This window comes from Pleurodeles waltl, chromosome 9 (assembly GCF_031143425.1).
Source record: "Pleurodeles waltl isolate 20211129_DDA chromosome 9, aPleWal1.hap1.20221129, whole genome shotgun sequence".
NCBI lineage: Eukaryota > Metazoa > Chordata > Amphibia > Caudata > Salamandridae > Pleurodeles > Pleurodeles waltl.
In genome coordinates, this window is record NC_090448.1 from 885681401 (window position 1) to 885707121 (window position 25721).

A 25721-nucleotide genomic window follows, 5' to 3' on the forward strand; every position below is an offset into this window, starting at 1 on the left:
TGTTTTGTAGTGCTAGAGTACCAGAAACAGCTTTACTGTTGCAAAGTACCTGAAGGGTGATTATTTTCTGACATGGAAATTATATTGGGAGCCTGAGGTCATTCTGGTCAGGATTAGCATCTGGGGTGAATACCAAAAGACTCACAGAACAGATGTGTCTTTAAGGCCATCTTGAATGTTAGAAAATGAAAATGACCTTCGTTGCTAAGCATTAAAGGAAGCAAATTCTAAAGTGAGCAGTCATGAGTGATGTGTGTGTCATTTGTGGCACACCAGACATACAGAGTCTGTTTGGTGATGCCAACCTTGTCCATCTGGTTAGCTATTATGGTAGAGTCTGATAAGTTTGGAGTGCTTAAAGGTAGACAAGGGTTACTGGGCACCAATTCTAGAAGTTGAGGTTGTTTGCTGCTGGTGTTTCGGTTTCTGTCCTGCTATAGCTTCGCAAAGTGGACCAAGTGCACACCTTGATCACTTGACTCGGAGGGTAGTAAGGGCAAGGCGTCAGGCTTCTCAAAGATACAGGAGATCATTATGAACATGGTGGTCTGGACCGCCACGCCGGCAGTAGCGGTCATTACCGCCAACGGCATGGAGGTCCAGACCACCATATTCTGAACACCGTAGTGAACTGGCTGTCAGTTCCCTACTGTGTTCAGAATATGGTGGAGGCTGGACTGGTGGTGGGATTATGATCCTGTTTCCACCAGGGATTCCCTGGCGAGTTATCCCACCAGGCAATCCCTGTCGGAAAGCATTGGGTGACAGGAATAATCATTCCTGTCACCTGTATGTGACACGCCAGGCCCCTCCCCCGTTCCCACAACACCTTCCCACCCCCCAAGATCCTAGCACTGCCCCACCCCCTGAATTCCGAAAACCAACCCACCAACCCTCCACCCCCAATACTCCTTGTAGGCACCTCTACATACAAGTCCCCCCACATCCACATGCACCCATTCACGTACATGCACACACGCATACATGCACTCAGACACACATTCCCCCCATACACTCATGCACTCACACACACCCCTCCCCCTTCCCTCTCAGACTGCACTTACCTTTTCTGTTGCGCTGCTCTGGGACTGCTTTATTATAGGCGCGGCGGTGTATGGAGTGACGTTTCGGTTTGGGTGGACCAGCATCCGCCCCCGCCACCGACCGCCAGCATGGCGGGCCTCACCGCCTTCAAAGGAGTCCTTTAAAGTCAAGCATAACACCCTTTTTACTCACCCCTGTCTCCATACATCAGTAGGGAGTAATCAGTCTACTATTTGAGGTCAGGACACAGCCTTTTCACATGTAAGGTATGAACTACCCTCCCTCTCCCCAGCCCAGGAAGACTATCAGTATGCAGATACCTCTTCTGTCACACTTAACCCTACTGTGTGATGGCTGTCTGGAAAATATGCACCAGGTGGAGCTGTCACTCTTCCCGAGACGTGGTTTGGAGTCATGCTGCAAAAGTGCTAGGGTTATAAGCTCAGTGAACTACCCAATTTCTAGAAGTGGAATTTTCTAAAATAGTAATGTAAAATCCACCTACACCAGTATGCAGGATTTCTCACTACCATTCCAAACATGCTAAACATGCCCACGCTATTCCTCATAGATCAGAAGATACCACATAGACATATGTCAGAACATTTCCAATGCAGTCCTATGAGAGGAGCAGCAGAACATGTAGTACATAAAGACATATGCCCTACCTTTTACCCACACAGCACCCTGCCCATAGGGCTATCTAGGGCCTACCTTAGGTGCGACTTAAGTGTAGTAAAAGGGGAGTTTAGGCCTTGGCAAGTATTTTGACTTGCCAAGTCAGTGTGGCAGAAAGCTGCTCATGCAGGCCTGAGACAGGTTTGAAAGGCTACTTCTATGTGTGGTGAAATCTGCGCTACAGGCCCACTAGTAGCATTTAGTTTGCAGGCCCTGGGTAAATGTTATACCACCTTACAAGGCACTTACAGGTAAATTAGATAGACCAAACAGGTGTAAGCCAATTATATCAGTTGTAGGGAGAGAAACACATGCACCTTTTCACTGATTAGCGATGGTGAAGTGCCCAGAGTCCTAAAGCCAACAAAAAGAGGGTCAGAAAAATAGGTGGAGACAGTCAAAATGTTTGGGGATAACACTGCACAAAGGGCCATTTCCAACACCGGACAACCCTATGATGCTTTGGTGGATAATTTCTTCTCACCGCCCCCTTTTGAAAATTCACTGGGTGACCCGGGGACCCCTCACACTTCTGGTTCAACACCTGCTTCTTTCCCATATGGTAGTCTGCTACACTTCTGGACCACTCTGGGATTCTCATCCTTGACATTCTCTCCTCCTGCAAGGTTCAGCACCCTTCTTCCCCTCTGAGCAGGTAGGCAAGCTTATAGGCTCAAGGCAGACCCCCTTAGCTTCTCCAGCAATTTGAAGACTTCAGGTGATATTCCCTCATGAATGGGAGACTGACTGGCACGCACACTCCAGCTCCTTTCCTTCTTAAAGTAGAAAGAAATAGGAAGTAGATCAAAGTGAGGTGGTTTGGATCTCACTTTAAATTCCATTTCCAGGCAGGTGATATGGATTCACTGCCTAAGGTTTTAACATCGGGTTGGATTTGTTGTCTTTCAAATGTCACTTTTTGGCTCTTCCTCTGACATAAACTTTGTATGAAGTGATGGCTCTCACAAAGTATAGCAATTTTGACCCTGCTACTGCAGGCAGGTCGCTCCCGCTCCGCCATCCGCGCCACCTCCATTCTGTTTTTCTTTCTCCTGTTTCCCCGCTGCTGCGCCCCCTGGGGCCCCTCCCGTCTCCCCCCTCCTCCTCACCGTCCTTTCTGCCTGGTTTTCCCGCCACTGCGCCCCCTGCGGCCCCACCCCCCCAGCCCTCTCATTCGTCAAGCCCTCCCTCCTCCCGGCTGCCACTCCCACCCTCCCCTCCCCTTATGGCAGCCGCGGCGCAATAGCAGGGAGCCACCTTTGACCCTGCTGCTGCAGGCAGGTCGCTCCCCGCTCCGACATCCACGCCACCTCCATTCTGTTTTTCTTTCTCCTGTTTCCCTGCCGCTGCGCCCCCTGCAGCCCCTCCCGCCTCCTCCTCACCGTCTTTTCTGCCTGGTTTTCCCGCCGCTGTGCCCCCTGCGGCCCCTCCCACCTCCCCCCTCCTCCTCACCGTCCTTTCTGCCTGGTTTTTCCATCGCTGCGCCCCCTGCGGCCCCACCCCCCAGCCCTCTCATTCATCAAGCCCTCCCTCCTCCCAGCTGCCACTCCAACCCTCCCCTCCTCTTATGGCAGCCGCGGCGCGATAGCAGGGAGCAACCTTTGACCCTGCTGCTGCAGGCAGGTCGCTCCCCGCTCTGCCATCCGCGCCACCTCCATTCCGTTTTTCTTTCTCCTGTTTCCCAGCCACTGCGCATGCCTGCAGCCCCTCCGCCTCATCCCCTCCTCCTCACCGTCCTTTCTGCCTGGTTTTCCCGCCGCTGCGCCCCCTGCGGCCCCTCCCGCTCCTCCTCACCGTCCTTTCTGCCTGGCTTTCCCGCCGCTGCGCCCCCTGCGGCCCCTCCTGCCTCCACCCTCACTGTCCTTTCTGCCTGGTTTTCCTGCCGCTGCGCCCCCTGCGGCCCCTCCCGCCTCCCCTCCTCCTCCTCACCGTTCTTTCTGCCTAGTTTTCCCGCCGCTGCGCCCCCTGCGACCCCACCCCCTCTCTCATTCGTCAAGCCCTCCCTCCTCCCAGCTGCCACTCCCACCCTCCCCTCCTCTTATGGCAGCCGCGGCGCAGCCGTGCAGCCCAGCATGCGCCCGTCCGCGCAAAGACCGCGCCCAGCACCAGTCCTAGGCCCCCACCCCACATGCACCCCGTCTAGCCCCACACACACTCATGGCCTCTTCACCTGCCACACCTGTCACTTCTCCTGCTCCTCATCCCTCACACCACACACCAACCATAGCGACCCCACCTTCAACAAACACAACACCCCCAACACTAGTCTCACCCGCCCTGCCCCCACCAACCAACCCTGCAGCACACCAGCCCACAACCAGAACACACCCTGCAACAACACCCTCACGCACCACACCAACGCCACCCACCACAGTCACCTCAACTGCCTGCTTCTCAACATCCGCTCCCTTCACAAACATGCCATAGAACTCTGGGACCTCATCACATCACACTCACCTGACAGTGCCTTCCTCACGGAAACCTGGACCAACCCCTCCTCAGAACCCGACATAGCCATAGCCACCCCCAAGGGATACAAACTCCAACACAAAGACCGCCCCAACAGGCCAGGCGGTGGCATCGCCATCCTACACAGAGACACCATCAAAGTCACCACCAGCTCCCAAAACACTATCGACAACACTGAACACATGCACTTCCTCATCCACATTAACAACCACTCCACCCTCAGAGGTACACTAATCTACAGACCACCCGGACCACGCCCCGCCTTCTGCGACACCATCGCCGACAGCATCAGCTCGCACGCCCTCACCTCCACAGACTACATCATCCTCGGTGATTTCAAATTTCACTTAGAAAACCTACAAGACCACAACACTACATCCCTCATAGACAACCTCACCAACCTCGGACTCAAACAACTGGTCACCGCACCCACCCACTCAGCAGGACACACGTTCGACACAATTTTCACCGCAAGCCAACACATAGCCTACACCCACACCACCGAACTCCTCTGGACTGACCACCAATGTGTCCACTTCTCCTTCACCAAACCCCCCACACACTACCATCAACACACACCACACCCTACCGCATGTGGGACAAGATCCCCACAGAACGACTAAACTCCCAACTGGCCCATAACCCCCCCCCCCCACCAACGACCCCAACACAGGAGCACACAACCTCTCCAAATGGATCACTACCTGCACAGACACACTAGCCCCCCTCAGAAAACACATCTCCACCCGCAACATCAAGAACGCCCCATGGTTCACCCCTGAACTCCAAGACTCCAAGCGCAAATGCCGCCAAGCTGAGAAAATATGGCGACTAGAACCTTCCACAACCAACTTCTCCACCCTCAAAACCACCATTCGCACCCATCACCAACTCATAGGTACCGCCAAAAGAGACCACTACAAGTCACGCCTTGACAACTCTCAAAACAGCAAATAACTCTTCACCATCATCAATGAACTTGCCAAAGCCAGCAACATAGACCCCACACACACACACAGCCCCTATGTGATGCCCTTTCCAACCACTTCCTCCACAAAATCCTGGACATCCACAACAGCTTCATACCACAAAACACACCCCTCACTCACCCAACCCAACCCCCACTCATGACCCCCCACCACACTCTCCACATGGACCCCCACCACATACGAAGAAACCAAAAAAAACATGAACTCCATCCACTCCGGCTCCTCCTCCGACCCCTTCCCACACCGCATCTACAACAAAGCTAGCCCAACCATCGCCCCCATACTCTACAACATAATCAACTCCTCTTTCGACTCTGCCACCTACACAGATCCCAGGAAGAACGCGGAAATCACCGCTCTCTTAAAAAATAAAACCAAGCCGACCCGGAGATCCTCTCCAACTACCGCCCCATCTCCCTCCTCCCTTTCCCCACCAAGGTTGCAGAGAAATTAGTCAACACCCGCCTATCCCACTTCCTCGAAGCAAACAAAACTCTTGACCCCTCACAATCTGGGTTCCGCAAAAACCACAGCACGGAAACCGCCCTCATCACATGCACTGACGACATCAGGACCAAAGTCGACAAAGGCGAGACCGTTGCACTCATCCTCCTAGACCTCTCCGTAGTCTTTGACACCGTCTGCCACCACACACTCCACACACGCCTCCACAACATAGGAATTCGCCACAAAGCGTTAGACTGGCTCACCTCCTTCCTCACCGACTGGACCCACAGAGTCCGCCTTCCACCCTTCCAATCCAACACTACCAAGATCACCTGCGGAGTCCCCCAAGGGTCCTCCCTCAGCCCACACTCTTCAACATCTACATGATCTCCCTAGCTGACATCCTCCGAGCACACGGAATCACTATCCTCTTCTATGCAGATGACACCCAACTCATCCTCTCCCTCAGACGCATTCCCACCGCCGCCAAAACCAACCTACACGCCTCTCTCCTCGACACCGCCAACTGGATGACCACTAACCACTTCAAGCTCAACTCAAACAAAACGAGATCATCATCTTCGGCCCCAACAAAACCACATGGGACGACTCCTGGTGGACCACCGCCCTAGGCCCCGCACCCAACCCCGCATACCACGCACGCAACCTCAGCATCATCCTTGACCCCTCCCACTCCATGACACAGCAAATCAATGCTCTAACCTCCTCCTGCTTCCACACACTCCGCACTCTAAAAAGCCATTCATTGGCTCCCCATAGACAAGAGAATGAAATTCAAGATCCTCATCCATGCACACAAATCCCTCCACAACACCGGCCCAACCTACCTCAACGAAAGAGTTAACTTCCACACTCCCACACGCAACCTCCGATCAGCCGACCTCGCCCTAGCCACAGTCCCCCGCATCCAACGCACCACCACAGGAGGCAGGTCTTTCTCTTACCTCGCCCCCAAAACCTGGAACTCCCTCCCCACCGACCTTCGCAAAACCAAAGACCTCCTGGTCTTCAGAAAGAACCTCAAGACATGGTTGTTCGATCAGTGACCCTCCCTGCCCCCCCCCCCCGATTTCCCATCACCACCCCCCCCAGCGCCTTGAGACCCTCACGGGTGAGTAGCGCGCTCTACAATTCTTTTTTATTGATTGATAGCAATAATGTTGGCTCCAAGCAGGAATATCCTAAACAATGGCACAGGAATGTGAAATCTCTGTACCTGGCTGCCATCAGCCCTCCTGAAACAGTAATAACGAACAGACAAAAATGCAGGCCCAGCCTAGAAACGTCCTCACCTTGAACAATAGAAACTGCAGTCCCACTCCTCATCCCTCCCATCTCTTATATGGCAGTGCTCAGTAGCTCTTTGTTAGAAAGACCCTCATTAAATTTCTAAGGGTAGTACTTGCTCTATCCTACCTCACTTCAGTGCCTGCGTTTCCACCCTCCAGCTGCAGGAATGCAATAAATGCACTTTCACTGCCCGGAGAAGCTATATCAACCGTATATCTTATGCCACTGTAAACTAGGAGTCACCCAGAATAGATCTCACTGATCTCTATACTCATACTCTCACCATACACGGAGTCCTATTTCCACCCATGCGTTACACATCTACCTCACTCACAGACACCCTTGAGACAGAATGTCAGCAAAAGGATGTGAGATTCATACTCACTGGAACTTTACACGAGGGGTCCGTAGACCACGCTCTGCTGACATACAAAAAAAGGTAAGGCCATTAAAATAAAACTGTATACTGCCACCGCCGCTTTATGTGACTAACCCAGGGCATGAAGAGTAGCCTTAGCCCAGACACGAGGGCACGCTCCTCTGAGTTAGCGAATATGTTCTGGACCATGCTTGTCCATACCTAATGTTTAGGTAATGGCTTGTGCAAAGAAATTATAAGCAATACTCTTCGTACCAAAGAAGCCACTCCCTATGGGAATGCTCCTAAAATATAGAACAGTGGTTTTTAACCTGTGGTCTGGGAAGCCATGAAACCTTCTCAGGGGCCCCACAACTGCTTAGAAAATGAAATAATAATAATAACAGGTTAATAAAGTTTATATAAGTAATGAAGCAAATGTAAATTTAAAACGTTTAAGTAGTTCTGTAAATGTGAAGGAATTTGAACCTGGTGGCTAAAAATTACGTTAGTATCCTCCAATTTGTTTGGAGGAGCAGTGCTATTCCATTAAACAGAATAAATGGCTTCAGTTGTATTAGAAAAGCTCCAGTCTTCCCATAAAAATTTTGATTTGTTTATATTTATTTGTGAATTAAATAAAATATTTCATCATCTGTGTATGTGTTTGTCGACTACCTGTTTGTTTATTTTTTTGTGTATTGTTTTACAGTTCAAATCATCAAAAATTCTTAGCCGGGGTCACCGCCTCCCAGTCACGACTCAGTGGGGTCCCAGATTCCAATAATGGTTAAGTTGGAGTCCCCAGGTTCCAGTAATGATTAAATAGGGGTCCACAAAAGTCAAAAGGTTAAGAACCACTTATCTAGAAAGCAATTCCAGCTCACAATAAGTTTGTACAAACTGGTACTGTGCACTGTAATATAAAGAATCCTCTGCCCAAGGGCAGCTGCCACCAGCACTGCCCTCAGGGCTACCCATTCAAGTGAAATACGGAGTGGCTATTTCAAAGCTGCTTCGTGTTTCTGACTGCACCCACCTGCAAGGGGAAATTTCGTTAGGGGGGTGGGGGGGCGGGGTTCATAGGACACTTTTTCCCCCTTCACAGGGCTGCCGTCAGGCGGACTGAAAATACAGCACCTTTATGAGACGCACTTTCAGTGCACCTCCTAAAGGCATGTTTGCCTCTGGTCTCTCGTGTCTCATTTACTTGGGGCCATGCTACATGTGCAACAGTGCTATTAGTATTACAAAAGGGGCCCCACAAGCATTTGCAGCCCCTTCTGTAATCCCAAAGTGCGCCCCAACGCCACAAAGGCCATATGGAGCCCGCTTGCGCACCTGAGGGGGACACTCTCTGTAATATGGGCCCAGGTGTATTAGAACTGAAAGGGACACCCATAGCATCAGAAGCAGCCACTGTGTAATGTTACAGTGAGAAAAGTAGATCAGGCAGTTAAGAGTTCACTTCTGACATCTTTCATAAGCTGATGGTCACAAATTTGATTCTCAGCATGAAGAACTCAGCCTTTCATCCTTCTGAGTTTGATAATTGCGTACTGTTGAAATACACAATACTAACTACTGCTATGTACAGTAAGTTCAAAGGGCAAACAACTAGTATTATGCCATAATGGCATGATTACACCATTCTGTTGGCAGTTAGGCTGGTTCAGAAACAGATTGAAAGACAGTTCAAGAAATTCATTATATCTGATAGAGACTTATAGCTGCAGATTCCTTACCTTCAAATTCCCTGGCATCAGCTTTGAATCCGTAATCTTTTGCTGAGCAATACCCTGCTGCGCCGTCGGGTAGCATCGTTCGGATCCATGTGCGTTGTCTGGCTCCGCATGGTTTTGTCAGCGCCGTTGGAGCCGTCTGTGACGTGACGATCACCTATAAAGGCACCATCCCGGCATGCGTAAGTCAGTTCTTTTCCTTCCACGCCAGTTAAGCGCAGGTCTGGGATCGAGCTACCCTTTGCCTTTTTTGGCAAGCCCTTTTTTGACCGTTTTGTCGAAGATTTTTTGGCTTCTGTTCGAGGAAATGTCATCTAGGAAGTCAGGGTTTAAGCCGTGTGGCACATGCCATTGTGCCATATCTATAACGGACCCCCACCAGGTATGTCTCTGGTGCCTCTACAGAGACCACGACTCGAAGTCCTCTTCTTCTCACTGAAGGTCACCATGCCCGTCCCGGGAAGGTCGACGTTGCGAGCGCTATTCCCCGGAGCCGATGCCAGGGCCGACTGCGCATCTCCCCCCATATCCGGGAGCGACCTCTGCTCAAATTAAAGACTTCTACGAAGCCATGTGCCTTGTTATTGAGCAGGCTGTCTCTGCGGGTAGGTCTTCGGACCCGTGTGGACAGCAGGGGCCCCATCGGGTTCGATGCCGGCGACTTTGACCTCGGCGCCATTGGGGACCCTGGGATCCGATATCTGGTAGCCGGTTCCACAAAGTTGGCCTCCTCCAGCGCCGGGTTCAATGTCGACACCCCCCTTCCCCCCCACACTGCCAGCGTACACCGGTGGTGGGAGCTCCATCCTCATTCCAGATGGTCCTGAACGACGGCGTATGACGCCGATTCCGACTTCGATGGCACTGACACGGCCCAGATCAGTGCCTGAGGCTTATTTTGAACATCCAGGCACAGGTGTGGAATGGGAGGGGTCTGAGGACCCTTTAGAATATGGATTAGAGGAGCAGGACTGGTATCAGGATCTAGGGGAAGCCAGCGGGCTGGATACTTCTCCAGATGCTGGTATGCTCTCACCTCCTTCTGTGGCTACGGAGGCAGTACTTAATTTGTGCTTGTTCTTTCCGGTGCTCAGCACCAGCACTTATTTTTGAGGGACGGAGCTTATTTTTCTGCTTCAAGCATTTTCTTTGAGCAAAAGACACGTATGGATAGGATGGGCGAAGAGAAAAACTAAAAAGCATCACAAAGGGAGAAAGCAGAAAGCTGCAAGGGTGAGCTGAAGGGGTAGGGAGTGGCATTAAATGGATTGAAGAGGCCCTAGATGGCTTCAGGATTAAGCTGCCTCAGTATCCTGTGCTCGCACATTTAAATGCAGCAGCCACATGTTTTAGAGGAGAGCTTTGGGCACCGGCACGTTTTCATTTACAAATTAAGCACTACACTTAGGAGGGAGCGTCATATGCCATGGTGGTGTATAGGGCAGCTGAGTTCTTGGACCCGGACTTGACTACGATGCTGGTCAGGACTAACATCCTGACAGAGGTGCTTCAGCCAGGGGTTGCTACATCGGAGCCTATGTTACCCTTTAATGAGGGTTGAAACCCAGCACATGGGTTCCTGTAAATAGGACAATTGGCCGCCGCCATCGCCCAGCTTCTACCGACCCTAGTTTCCTCACCCAATACCCCACCCGAGAGTGATTGGTGGTCCAAGACTTCATATCCCATGATGCCTTCCCTTCCGCTCCCCTGGATAGGGAATCCAAGAGACTGGATAAACTTGGGAAGAAGATGTTTTCTTCCTCCAGCCTTGCATTGAGGTCCATAAACACCCCATGCCTGTTTGGCTGTTTCTCCCATACTTTATGGTATATGGTGGCACAGGTGCTGCCCCAGGTCCCGGAGGGCGTACAGGACACTCTCACTCAGGCTGTCAGGGTTGGGAGGGATGCAGCCAAGTTTGCAATTCGGTGTGGTTTGGACACAACCGACTCGCTGGGCAGGGCGATTTAATCAAAAGTGACCCTTCGTCGCCACACCTGGCTTCGTACCACTGGCTTTTTGGGGGATGTCTAGGCAAATCTGATGGACGTGCCCTTCGATGTCTCACGCCCTTTTGGAGAGAAGGCAGACTGGGAGCTTGAGCAGTTCAAGGACTCTTGAGCTACGGCCAGGTGCTTGGGCCTCTCGGCGCCCGCTTGCCAGCTGTCTCCCTTTCACCCCTTTCGAGGCTTTGTGAGGGGCAGGGTACCGCACCAACCACAGGTCAGCCACCATTCTCCAGGTTCACAGCATCCAGTGCAAGGATGAGGTCGTGGTACCTTCAGACCGAGAGGGTCTAGCCAGAGGTCAGCCACCACCCAGCCTCCCTCCTCCACAATGCCCAAGCCCTCCTAGTATGGTTCTGCAATACCATGCTCGTCCAGTTGAAAGGATGATTCGATTTCATCTTCCTCACTGGCGGTCCATAACAATGGGCAAATGGGTCTTGCAGATCAAACAGAAGGGCTATTCCCTTCCCTTCCAGTCTTTCCCTCCTTCTATCCCTCCATTGAAAGAACGGTTGATGGAGGATCATTTAATCTTGCACCACGAGGAAGTTTAGGCTCTCTTGGCCAAAGGAGCCATAGAAAGAGTCCAGATGTCAGAAGTAGGCAGTGATTGTTATTCCCGCTACTTTCTGATTCCAAAAAAGAACAAGGGTCTTCGCCCTAGCTTGGATTTAAGGGACATCAATCTCTTCCTCAAAAAGGAGAAATTCAAGATGCCCACTCTTGCTCAGGTCATGTCTTCTGTAGACCAAGGAGACTGGATGGTAGCATTGGACTTGCAGGGTGCGTATTTTCACATCCCTATCCTGCCCGCCCACAGGCGTTACTTGCGGTTCAAGGTAGGCCACAAGCACTTTCAGTTTACTGTGCTCCCCTTTGGTCTAACCAGTGCCCCTCAGGTGTTCACCAAGATGATGGCGGTGGTGGCAGCTCATCTGCGCAAGTTAAGGATTTCAGTCTTCCACCTACCTCGACGACTGGCTGTTGAAGGCTCCTACGCCCCAGGCTCTTGTCACCCACCCTCAGACTACGATGGATCTCCTGCATTCGCTGGGGTTCACTATAAACATGCCGAAGTCACACCTGACTCCCTGTCAGAAGCACCCTTTCATCTCGGCTGTTCTGGACACAGTGCAGTTTCGGGTTTATCCTCCTGAGCAGAGAGTAGGATATTTAGGTTATGATACCGATGTTTCAGCCTCTATCCTGGATTTCGGTGAGACAGACTCTGAGGCTGTTGGGACTCATGGCTTCCTGCATCCTGTTAGTCAAACATGCCAGATGGCATATAAGGGCTGTGCAGTGGGACCTGAAGTTCCAGTGGGCACAGGATCAGGGAAGTCTTACCTACATGGTTCAGATCTCGGGGGGGGGGGACTGCAAAAGACCTGCAGTGATGCTTAGTGAACTGTGATTGGGTCAGAGGCAGACTCCTCTCCCTTCCCCAGCCAGATCTTACAGTAGTGACAGATGCGTCACTTCTGGGATGGGGTGGCCATCTGGGAGAGGCGGGGATCAGAGGCCTCTGGTCTCCAGCGGAATCCGGACTCCATATTAACTTATTGGAGCTCTGGGCGACCCAACTGGCACTGAAAGCATTTCTTCCAGGTTTCGAAAGGGAAGTTAGTGCAAGTGTTCATGGACAACACCCCCGCAGTGTGGTACTGCAACAAGCAGGGAGGTGTCAGGTCATGGACACTTTGTCAATAGGCTCTGCATCTCTGGACATCGCTGGAAGAGCAGGGCATAACTCTGGTGGTTCAACACCTGGCAGGTTCTCTGAATGCCAGAGCGGACTAACTGGAGCCTTGTGGATCACAAATGGTATCTCCATCCGGAGGTGGTGCAAGGACTGTTTCAGCAGTGGGGAGAACCTTGGTTAGATCAGTTCGCCTCTGCAGCAAATGCGCAATGTCAGCCGTATTGCACGTTGAAGTTTCCAAGGTAGCAATCGCTTGACGATGCTTTTCTTTGCGAGTGGAATTGAGGCCTCCTGTGCGCTTTTCCGCCCATACCACTTTTGCCCAGAGTTCTCAGGAAGATCAAGAACAACAGGGCTCAAGTCATCTTAGTGGCTCTGGATTGGGCACAAAGAGTCTGGTATCCCGAGCTTCTCAAAATGAGCATCATTCCTCCGATCAGGCTGCCCCTTTGGAAGGATCTTCTGTCGCAGTAACGGGAGGGTTCTCCACCCGAACCTGTCGGCTCTGCGCCTTCATGCGTGAAGATTGAGCGGTGGCAGTTGATGGCTTTTTACCTTCCTCCCAAAGTCTGTACAGTTATTTTGGCTGCCAGGCGTCCCGCCACTAAAATGGTATACGCCTGCCATTGGAAATACTTTGTATATCATTGTACAGAAAGGTCTATTGATCCTCTTTCTGCTTCTCTTTCTGATATTCTTCTCTTCATACTTTCCCGTGCCCAGCAGGGTTCTGCCTTGGGGACGCTCAAGGGCTGTCTTTCTGCCTTGTTGGCATTTCTTTGGCTGCCTGATTAGCCTTTTCTGTTTAAATCCTCCATCGTACATAGAGCCCTCAAAGGGCTTGTACATATGTTGCCCCTACGCCCTTTGTTATACCCCAATGGGACTTAAATATGGTCCTCACATTTCTGATATGCGTTCCCTTCGAGACTTTGCACAACTGTCCCCTCCGGCTGCTCACCATCAAGACAGCCTTCTTACTGGCGATAACATCTGCCAGGAGGGTGAGTGAGATGCACGCTGTGTCATCAAAGCCACTGTATATCACTATCTATCCGGACAAGGTGGTACTCAGAATATGTGCCTCTTTCCTCCCCATGGTGGTGACCCCATTTCATCTGGGTAAGAACACCCTGCCCACCTTTTTTACTCCTCCGCATCCTTCTAAGTAAGAGGAGCGACTCCACTGACTGGACTCAAAAAGAGTGTTGTTGTTCTACCTTGACCACACAAAAGAGTTCCGGGTGGATGACAAACTCTTTGTGGGGTACGTTGGAGCATAAAAGGTTCGGGCGGTGCAGAAGCGAACCATTTCGCGCTGGGTCATTCCCTGCATCAAGATCTGCTACACATTGGCCAGGAAGCAGCCTCCCAAGGGCTTGAGGGCTCATTCTACCAAGGGCAAAGCTGCTACCACTGCGTTAGCTCAGGTCATCCCAGTCCTGGAGATTTGTCAGGCAGCAACATGGGCATCTTTGCACCCGTTTGCAAAGCATTACTGCCTGGACAGTCACGTACGGGGAGATTGGCACTTTGCCGGTTCAGTCCTACAGGACTTCTTAGTGTAAGTATAGGTATCCAGAGCCCACCGCCAGGAGGATATGGCTTCTGTATGTATTCAAAGGTAAGGAATCTGCAGCTAGAAGTCTCTATCAGATGTTACTTTCGGTAACGCATTATCTAGTAGAGACTTTATCTAGCTGCAGATTCCTTACACCCACCCATGCCTCCCTGCTCTGCGGATATGTCTAGTAGGGTTAGGGATTATCCCTTTTCAGTGCCCTAGTTTTGCAAAGACAAAATGTTGGTTCTATCCATGACTGCGCTTCTGGCGTGGAAGTTTTGTGGATAAAAGAACTGACGTATGTGCACCTGGGTGGTGCCTTTATAGGAAACCGTGATTTCACAGACGGCTCCAACGATGCTGATGAAGCCACACGGAGCTGGACGATGCATGCGGATCCGATCGACGCCACCTGACGGCACGCGCAGGGTATTGCTCAGCAAAAGATTCCGGATTCGAAGCTGACTCTAGGGAATTCAAAGGTAAGGATTCTGGAGCTAGATAGAGTCCCTACCAGATAATGCATTACCGAAAATAAGTAACTTGTTCTTCACATCTGGTGGTGCAGTGGAAAGAGTGCTGATGTTCTTTTGAAGCAATCTTACTCGATCTTTTTTGTTTATCTTCCCATGCTTAGGTAGATGCAGGAGGAGGGATCATAGTCTTCTGCCTCCTGCTGCAGTGCTTCTATATAGAATCGTTTTGACATGGCTAAAGAGCCTGAGCTTAATGCCATCGGGTTGCTAAGTTTAAGATTTGACGTGGTAATATTGAAACTATAATAGCGATGTGTGTATTACAAACTGGGACTCAATGTGGAAAATGACATGGCAATTGGGAGCAGGGATGATATCCAGAACATTTCATGAAAATGAAGCCCAGTTCAGGGAGGTCGTTCTGAAAATCACATAATCTCTGAGAACACACATAGCTTTGTGCAATCCTACATCTGTAGGAAGTGAGTTATAGTTTTATAGTATCTGGTAACAAATATTGCCATGAAACAAAACCCATAGATGTGAAAAACCCTATTGCATAAAATTCTAACCTTGATTCAAATTGTATGAAATAAGTTGTTTGCGCTGAACTTGAGCTACTGCGCCATAGTTACCACTATCAATTGCCTCCTTAACTGGGTCGTATTCATTTACAGTACTGATTAGTACATTATCCATTTGATTTGCCATAGATACCAGACAAAGCAGACCATGCCGAGTCTGACACTGTATTCCACAGTCTTGGTTCATTGTATTATGTGTTAAACTTTAAATGAATGATGTGTCTCTTAGATCCGTTTTAAGATTACAACATGGAGAGCAAGCTTCACATCCGTATCAATAGAGTGTTTTGAGACATAGCTTAGCCAGCTAGCAAAACCTCTTTTAATATTACAGAATTATTCAGCTTTTTTAAGTTTTGCCTTATTTTAGTATGTATTGTACTCTCTCTCAAGTCTGTAAACGTAGAAACCAGAAAGGAGTTCTTGTTGTAAGTGTTGTGGAGACAGTACATGGACATGGGTTGAGGAGGGAGTGGAAAAGGGGACTTGAGTCAGCGGTACTTGTTAAATATATGTATTTGGAAACAACTATTATTGAAATCTATAAGAACCATTTCTCTGACGCTCAGAATTCTTTAAGAAAAGTTTAGTCACTTTTTTTTTTTATAAACGAAAATTACACACTTTTCTTTCAAGTCTGGGCAGTTTTAATGTGGTTCGTTTAAGTTTAAAAGTTAGAGTTTGAGGCATCTTAAGCTGTTGCCTTTTCAATGTTAACATTAACCAAAAACCAAACTTTTTGTTACTGCCATGAGGAGATATATTAGCAGAATATTTGTGGAAATGTAATTGTTTTTTTCCTAATAAAATCATAGGAGTTTCAGTACACGGAGGAAGAACTCTACCGAACAAAGAGTACCTTGCAGAGCCGAATGAAAGACCGTGAGGATGAGATTCAGAAGCTTAGAAATCAGGTATCCAATCGTTTTGCCAACTATTTTCTATTGAATGCATTTATTTAGAGGCAAATCGCTCTAGGAATAGGTATTTCCAGCATTACTTTCATGCAGATGCGTGTACCACTTTTAAATAGTCTCACTAAAAAGTTGGCCTGTTTGAAAATGAATTTCTGTAATTAAAATGAAGAGAAGTCTTTTAGAGGGAAAGATGGCCGACTATGGTCTGGGCTCAACTTTCTTTTGGATTAAACCCTTACATTTTTTAATTAATATTTTTATTACTGGAATATTTATCCACCCTTGAGTCCATTGAGTCAGACAACTTATTTTGTAGTCAAATTTAGTCTGCCTTTCTGTACTGCCTTTTAACATGGTAGCACACCCACAGTTTTACAATGATTACTGCATCAGAGCTTTTTGTAGTGATGGGGTGTCTACTTTCTATAGTTCCTATAGCCATTAGGCTTAGTGGCACATTTAAACCTCCAGTCTTTAATTTCGGTTCTGTTGTGCCTTACATATACTTGTATAGCTGTAAGAAAACATTGGGAACTAATTTTGAGTTCTAGCGTTAGCTAAGACTTTTTGAATTTACTAAAACATGTATAATAAACTTATATATAGGGGATTTCAGCCACCTCTCTTTATCAATTGGTATGTAGTTGTGCCATTCACAATTTGCTTCCGCCCATTGCAGCATATAGCATGGGGCAGTGGGTCAGCTTACTTAAGCCCCTGGTTAACTTCACTTTGAGTGACAGCAGTTTGCTTTCTCACAAGTAGCACATCCGCACACAAGCTAGTTCCCTTCAGTGCCTTTGCTTTTGTTGTTATTTTATGGTTACTTTAGTGGTGATGGAAACTTCTGATGCACATTCCATCTGTATCGGATCCCATCTCCTGCCAAAGCTGTTTTGGATTATTTTGCTTTTGTGACTGCTGCTACTTTACAGCATACTAAATCAGTATGTCCATTTGAAACTGGTCTGTACAGGGAGTGCAGAATTATTAGGCAAATGAGTATTTTGACCACATCATCCTCTTTATGCATGTTGTCTTACTCCAAGCTGTATAGGCTCGAAAGCCTACTACCAATTAAGCATATTAGGTGATGTGCATCTCTGTAATGAGAAGGGGTGTGGTCTAATGACATCAACACCCTATATCAGGTGTGCATAATTATTAGGCAACTTCCTTTCCTTTGGCAAAATGGGTCAAAAGAAGGACTTGACAGGCTCAGAAAAGTCAAAAATAGTGAGATATCTTGCAGAGGGATGCAGCACTCTTAAAATTGCAAAGCTTCTGAAGCGTGATCATCGAACAATCAAGCGTTTCATTCAAAATAGTCAACAGGGTCGCAAGAAGCGTGTGGAAAAACCAAGGCGCAAAATAACTGCCCATGAACTGAGAAAAGTCAAGCGTGCAGCTGCCACGATGCCACTTGCCACCAGTTTGGCCATATTTCAGAGCTGCAACATCACTGGAGTGCCCAAAAGCACAAGGTGTGCAATACTCAGAGACATGGCCAAGGTAAGAAAGGCTGAAAGACGACCACCACTGAACAAGACACACAAGCTGAAATGTCAAGACTGGGCCAAGAAATATCTCAAGACTGATTTTCCTAAGGTTTTATGGACTGATGAAATGAGAGTGAGTCTTGATGGGCCAGATGGATGGGCCCGTGGCTGGATTGGTAAAGGGCAGAGAGCTCCAGTCCGACTCAGACGCCAGCAAGGTGGAGGTGGAGTACTGGTTTGGGCTGGTATCATCAAAGATGAGCTTGTGGGGCCTTTTCGGGTTGAGGATGGAGTCAAGCTCAACTCCCAGTCCTACTGCCAGTTCCTGGAAGACACCTTCTTCAAGCAGTGGTACAGGAAGAAGTCTGCATCCTTCAAGAAAAACATGATTTTCATGCAGGACAATGCTCCATCACACGCGTCCAAGTACTCCACAGCGTGGCTGGCAAGAAAGGGTATAAAAGAAGGAAATCTAATGACATGGCCTCCTTGTTCACCTGATCTGAACCCCATTGAGAACCTGTGGTCCATCATCAAATGTGAGATTTACAAGGAGGGAAAACAGTACACCTCTCTGAACAGTGTCTGGGAGGCTGTGGTTGCTGCTGCACGCAATGTTGATGGTGAACAGATCAAAACACTGACAGAATCCATGGATGGCAGGCTTTTGAGTGTCCTTGCAAAGAAAGGTGGCTATATTGGTCACTGATTTGTTTTTGTTTTGTTTTTGAATGTCAGAAATGTATATTTGTGAATGTTGAGATGTTATATTGGTTTCACTGGTAATAATAAATAATTGAAATGGGTATATATTTTTTTTTGTTAAGTTGCCTAATAATTATGCACAGTAATAGTCACCTGCACACACAGATATCCCCCTAACATAGCTAAAACTAAAAACAAACTAAAAACTACTTCCAAATATATTCAGCTTTGATATTAATGAGTTTTTTGGGTTCATTGAGAACATGGTTGTTGTTCAATAATAAAATTAATCCTCAAAAATACAACTTGCCTAATAATTCTGCACTCCCTGTATTGTTATTCCCTTTTAATTGTTTCTTTCTCTGGTTCTTCCTTCTGTCTATCATTCTCATTTCTTTGCCTTTCCTTCTCTCTTTCCTCCTATTTATTTCTTTTTTTTCTTTCACTTTCTTTCTTGACTTCTTTTATTCATGCCTTCCTTTTTCTTTCCTCGTTTCTTCTTTCTTTCTTCTTTCCCTCTTTCTGCTGTCTTTCCTTCTTCCTTTCTTTATTGCTCTTTCCTTTGCTCCTTCTTTCTCTCGCTTTATACTGTTTACTTCTCTCTTTCTTTCTTTCTTCCTTTTCCTTCCTTTTTACTTTCCTTCCTTATTTCTTTCCATCTTTCATTCTCTTTTTCGTTCACTTGTTCCTTCTTTCCTCTTACTTTCCTTCTATGTCCTTCTTTCCTTCTCTTGTTCTTTGTTTCCCCTGTCTTTTTTAATCTTCCCTTCTTCCATTCCTTCTACCCTTCTTCCCTTCTCTCTTTGTTTCTTTCATTCCCTCTCTTTTACTGTTTCCTTCTCTTGCCCTCTTTTCACTTCTATCCTTCTATTGTTTCCTCTTTTTCTTTCTTTCTCTTTTTTTCTTTCATTCTTTCTCAAATGCAAGAGACTTCCATCAATGCCAGACTGATTGACATATTTCTTTAGGTCTGTGTTAGTCAAGACCTTTTGATTTTTCTAAAATTAGGTGTATAACATAGATGTTTATTGGGGTTTCAGACAGACTTCATCCATTTCTCTGTGGTTGCTTTCATTCAAATTTTAATCCCATCGACTCTAGCATGCATTAAGTGGCAATGTATCAACCCATTTAAGCCATTGGCGCACTTCACTACGATTTACGGCATGCCACTGTTTCACAAGGAGCACATCCACATTGTTCTTTTCAGTAACAGTGAGTTCATGGTAATGTGTGTGGTTTTTTTAGACTCAAAAAAACTTTTTTGTTTGTAGTAAATGATATTTTTTTTAGATTGATGCTGGTCCGGCGTATTCCCAAACAATAAAGTTCTGCAAAAACCATGACAAAACAAGAATTGCCAGAAGGCTGGTGGCCAACGCTGGACCAATTGGCTTTGCCAATGCTTGTTGAATGTGGAAGTAAATTTGAGCATTGTGCTGGTGTGTATGTAGGGAAACATTGGGAAACCTCATGTGACAGTTCATTGTTTCCTATTTATTGATTACCAGTATGTGACCTACATCCCAGTATCTTGGCAAAAAAGCAATCATATACAACAAAGAATGGTTTTCTTTAGGTTTAAAATATTTTTACTTTTTACATTGTGGGTAGTTTACATAGTAAAAGGAGTAATAAAGTGTATATCCTATTCTGTTCATTTTTCTAGCTCACAAATAAAGCTTTGAGTAGTAGCAGTCAGACAGAGCTGGAGAACCGATTGCATCAACTGACCGAAACACTGATACAGAAGCAAACAATGCTTGAGAGTCTCAGTACAGAGAAAAACTCACTAGTGTACCAGCTTGAACGACTTGAGCAACAGCTGAAGAGCATCCAAGGCAGTAGTGTCAATGGGTCTTCAATTAACATGTCTGGCATAGACAATGGTGAAGGTATGTTCATTATTAAAAATATTTTTATTGATATTTGTACACCCATAAAACATATTTTTGGTTACAAATGTAATTTCTCAGATAAGGATGTTATTCTGTTATAAAAAAAACCAAAAAGAAACGAAAAAAAACAATATGTTCAATGGCATGTGTGGCTGTAGATACACATGCTTTGCATAAGTCTGCCATTCAGTGTTGGGCTCGGACTGTTGCAAGTTGTTTTTGTTCTAAGAATCCTTCGAGTCACGAGATCGAGTGACTCATCCTCTCAGTGATACTGCGCATGGGCATAGAGTCCTTTGTTAGATTGTTTTCTCTCCGCCATCTGGTTCAGACGTGTGTTCCTCTCGCTCTGGTAACGTCGTCTCGGTCTATTCCGAAATCTTCTTTTCTATATTTCTTTCAGCGACCGTATGGTATTTCGATCACGTTTTCACTATCTAATGCACTCGACCCGAATTTGGAACGTTGGGGGTCAGTTAGCTGCCCTTTGGGGTGCCAGTGCCTGCCTCTGGCCTAATTGTCCAGGAGGTGTCGAGAAATTTAGGGCTGATGGAACACACTCCATTTCTTTTTTGCCCTCAATGCCATTCCAAATTCCCACACACGGATCATCACCTGGTGTGTAACCTTTGCTTGTCCCCGGACCACAAGGAAGAAAACTGTGATGCCCTTCGTCTTTTCGTCCCAAAAAGACCCTCCGAGACTGTACAGTGCGTTGACTGAAGATGATGTCGAAAACACCGGACGACAACCCTGATATCTTCGGGGAAGAGCATTCGCAATAGGAGATCCAACAAGAGGCTTCCTCCATAAAAGATTTGTAGTCTGATATTCAGTTGGACATCAAGTCAGTCTCCTACTTCGGCGCAACCTTTGAGTACATCAACACCAAGCTCCCACGTAAAGACTTAAAAAAAAAAAAATGCCCCACAAACAGGTCATCTGTCCACCACTGCCTTCGGGCCCTGGTCGGAACCGAAAATTACATTTCAATGCCCCACCTTCGGGCTCGGTGCCGAAAATAGGCAAGACTACAATGTCTTCAGCATCGACCTCTGGCTCAGTACCTTTGCAGTTAGCCTCTGGATCAAGTCGAAGCTTTGACCCAAGTGTTTTGGCTCTGAGCAAGAAACGATCTACGTCTGCTTCGGAGCTGACAGCGTCCAGTCGACACAAGGCTTCTGCTCCGAAAACGTTGGAACCGAAAATGTCATCCTCCGAAGACTCCAGTCACTCTTCGGAAGCAGCATTAACAGTGGAGCCAATCCTTGATATAATGGACGCTTATCAGCACTGGCTCCATATTCAAAAGGGAATAGGATGAATTATTGCCTCTCCTCCAGTTCCAATAAAGAGGAAACTTACTTTCCAAGAAACCTTGGACACTGCTTCTCCACCTAAAAAGGTTTCTGGAGACACAGACAGGGCTCCAGTTCAACCTCTACCTTCTCCATCACACTCTCCTGTGCTTCCTCGTACTCCTCCACCACCTTCACAATCTCCTCTGCCTATTATTCAGCCTCAGTTCTCCCCACAAGGTTCACCAACACCTCAGGGAGATGACTTAGGGGATATTCCTCAGGGAATAGACCCATGGAACGCCCATCATACTGATCCCATACTTCTAAATGACCCTGATTTGTACCCTGCATGTCCTTCACCTCCTGAAGATGCAACATCTTATCAGCAGGTCATAGCAAGGACAGCTACATATCAAAATGTACAAATATATTCTGACCCAATTGAAGAAGATTTTCTTTTTGACACACTGACTACCGCCCATGAAGAGTGTCAGTTTCTTCCCATGTTACCAGGAATGCTGAGACATGCTACAGACATTTTTAAAGAGCCTGTCAGATTCCAGAATATTACTCAAAAGATTGACAAAAAATATAAGGCAGCTGTCACAGACCCTATACATTTGAGCACAGTTGCTCCCTGATTTCAATGTTGTTAGTGCAGAACGTAAACATGCCAACAGTCAATCAACTTGAGATGCACGCCCGACAAAGAAAGTAAAAAAAACTTGTCATTGGCATATCACTAATTCCCAGGCCCTTTTAGCACAGTACAGTAGAGCTCAAGGTGACGAGGTAGGAGACCTCCTCCAGTATCTACCAGAAGAACATTGTAAAAGGGGACAAGAAATAGTTACTGAAGAACATACTATTTCCAGTAATGCTACTAGGTGTGCCACTGATGCAGGGGACAGGACTGCACATAGCATTAATACCAGCATTATTATCAGGAGACATGCTTGGCTCAGATGTTCAGGTTTCAAACCTGAAATGTAACAGGCAGTTCTTAATATGCGTTTTGACAAAGAGGATTTGTTTCGGAAAGAGGTTGATGCCACTAAAGAAAAACTGAAAAAGATTCAGAAACAGAGAAGGCCATGGGGTCCACACTCACTACACCACAAAGGGGTAATTTTTGTTAACCCACAATTCAGGGGAGGCTTTAAATTCTCATCTAATGAGCCTTCTACCTCACAAACTAGACAAGGTACCCATTTCTATCACAGAGGTTCCTTTAGAGATACATACAGAGGTGCAAACAATAAAGGCAGAGGAAAGGCATCTCCCTGTTGTGGATCCACCCCAAATACACGCCAGTGACTACTTACATGTTCCTCCGGCTTACACCTCTCCAGTATGGGGAACATTAAGGCAGTTCTATCAACAATGGCACAACATCACTACAGATCAGTGAGTTCTATCAATTATCCAACATGGTTACTGTCTAGAACTCATCTCCACTCCACAAAATATTCCCCCTCACTCTCACAAACTTTCACACACACATCTTAATCTCTTAAAAGAAGAGGTTCAATCCCTTCTTCGCAAAGGGCTATAGAACCTGTTCCCCTGTCATAGCAGACGTTAGGAGTATATTCCCTATACTTCCTTATACCAAAGAAAGATGGGTCACTAAGACCAATTCTAGATCTCAGACCGCTCAATCTAAATATTCTGTCAGAGCATTTCCATATGGTCACTCTCCAAGATGTCATTCACCGGCTACAGCAAGGCGATTTCATGACATTTTAGATCTGAAGGACACATATTTCCACATTCCAGTTCATCTAGGACATTGCAAATACCCCAGATTTGTCATTGCGGGAAAACACTATCAATTCAAGGTTGTACTATTGGGGGTAACGGTCACTTCCAGAATATTCACAAAATGTCTAGCAGTAGTTGCGCATTCCTCCGAAGACAACATATTCACGTCTTTCCATATTTGGACGACTGGCTTATTAAAACAAATGATATCCAACCATGTCAGATTCATATTCAGTGCACAGTAAATCTTCTCCACACTCTGGGATTTACAATCAACTGTGTCAAATCCCATCTCCAACCCTCACAGATACAGCCTTATCTGGGAGCTATTCTCAATACTCAGTCAGGCCTGGCATGTCCAAACCCAGCTCGCATTCAAGCCTTTTGAACTCTTCTGTCTCAGTAACAGCAGAACTACACTTACACAGTGAAAGTAGTGATGCAGCTATTAGGAATGATGGCTTCATGCATTGCCATCATACCTCATGCCAGACTACACATGCGTCCCTTACAGCAGTGTCTATCTCATCAGTGGTCTCAGTCACAGGGTCATCTCCAGGATCTAGTGTTGTTGGACTGCCAGACTCACAGTTTCCCGCAATGGTGGAATCCCATCAACCTCTCCAAGGGGCGGCCCTTTCAAGGCCCTGTGCCTCAGATCACTCTCACTTCTGATACATCACAGGTAGGGTGGGGAGCTCATTCCAATAACCTCACAATACAGGGCAGGCGGGACCCCAATTCAACAAACGTATCACATCAGCTATTTGGAGTTACTAGCAGTCTTTCTAGCGCTCTGAGCATTCCTGCCACAACTCTCCCACAAAGTGGTTCTTGTCCATACAGACAACATGACAACCATGTATTATTTGCAGAAACGGGGGGGCACGCTCATCTCAATTGTCCCTTCTTGCTCAGACAATTTGGAAATGGATAATTCATAATCACATTCAGTTACTGGCAGAATAACTCCAAGGAATGGACAATCAGTTTGAAGACCTCTTAAGCAGGATGCAGCAACAAGCCGACGAATGGGAACTTCACCCACAAGTACTTCACCAATATTTCACCTGTGGGGAGCACCAGAAATAGATCTCTTTGCTACCTCAGAAAATTCAAAATGCCAAAACTTTGCTTCTAGATACCCTTACCCTCAGGACAAGGGCAGTGCTCTATGGATGAATTGGTCAGGGATATTTGCCTATGCTTGTCCACCTCTCCCACTCATTCCATTTCTGGTTTGCCAACTGAGACAAACATCACTCATCATGATCCTTGTATCTCCCCCATGGGCACGTCAGCCTTGGTATACAACACAGTTGAGTCTGTCTGTGGTTCCCCACCAGAAATTTCGCAACCGGGCAGACCTTTTGACTCAAATGCAAGTCAAATCAGACATCCAGACCCCAAAATACTCAATCTTGTGATATGGCTCCCAAAGTCACAAAATTTGGATATTTACAACTCCCCTCTGAATGTATGGACATTCTTAGACAGGAATGTAACCCTACAACTAGGCAGTGAAATGCTGCAAAATGAAAACATTTTGTATGCTACTGTTAACCTAAACACATTGATCCACTAAAATCATCAGTACAAGACATTGTTTCTTATCTGCTACATTTACAGGAGGCAAATTTAGCATACTCATTTATTAGACTTCATTTAGCAGCTATACTTACAACTATACTTACAGCAGCGGCTTTCCTCCAAAACAGACAAAACATTTCTTTGTCCAGAATTTCTGTAATCAAAGCATTTATGGAAGTAGCCGCACTACAGCTACACTTAGAGCAGCTGTGTACCTCCAAAACAGACAACACATTTCTTTGTTCAGAATTTCTATAATAAAAGCATGTATGGAAGGACTTTGGAGGGTTATTCTACCAGGGTTGCTCCAGCTCCAGTATGGAACCTGAATGTTGTCCTTACTAGACTCATGGGCCCACCATTTGAACCCATACACTCCTGCTGTTTGCAATTTATTTTGTGAAAAGTTGCCTTTTAAATGGCTATCACTTCCCTAAGATGTTGTAGGCGGGTGTCGCTCACCTCGCCTACCGTCGCACAACAAGGGCAGCTGCCGCACACTTCCTCCGACACCAGTTCGCGTCGTCAAGGGGACGCGTGGGGGCGGAGACGACGATCGGCACCGGACTTCCGGGTTGCCGCGGATCCACAAAAGGAAGACGCCGCAACCGAGCGCGGCGGAGCAGAGCTGGAGGAGCAGGAGAGAAGCCGCACAGCCGCATCCAGAGAGA

General features: G+C 47.2%; 1 protein-coding gene across 2 annotated transcripts in view; it reads left to right on the top strand.

Annotated features, from left to right (window-relative positions):
* The window catches only part of GOLGA5 (golgin A5), a 160043-nt gene that overhangs the window by 89073 nt on the left and 45249 nt on the right, over positions 1-25721 (top strand). For both annotated transcript variants that reach the window (XM_069208213.1, XM_069208212.1), the window contains exons 9-10: positions 16192-16290; positions 20167-20392. In XM_069208213.1, the coding sequence (XP_069064314.1) occupies positions 16192-16290; positions 20167-20392 (325 nt within the window). The remainder of the gene's footprint in view (positions 1-16191; positions 16291-20166; positions 20393-25721) is intronic.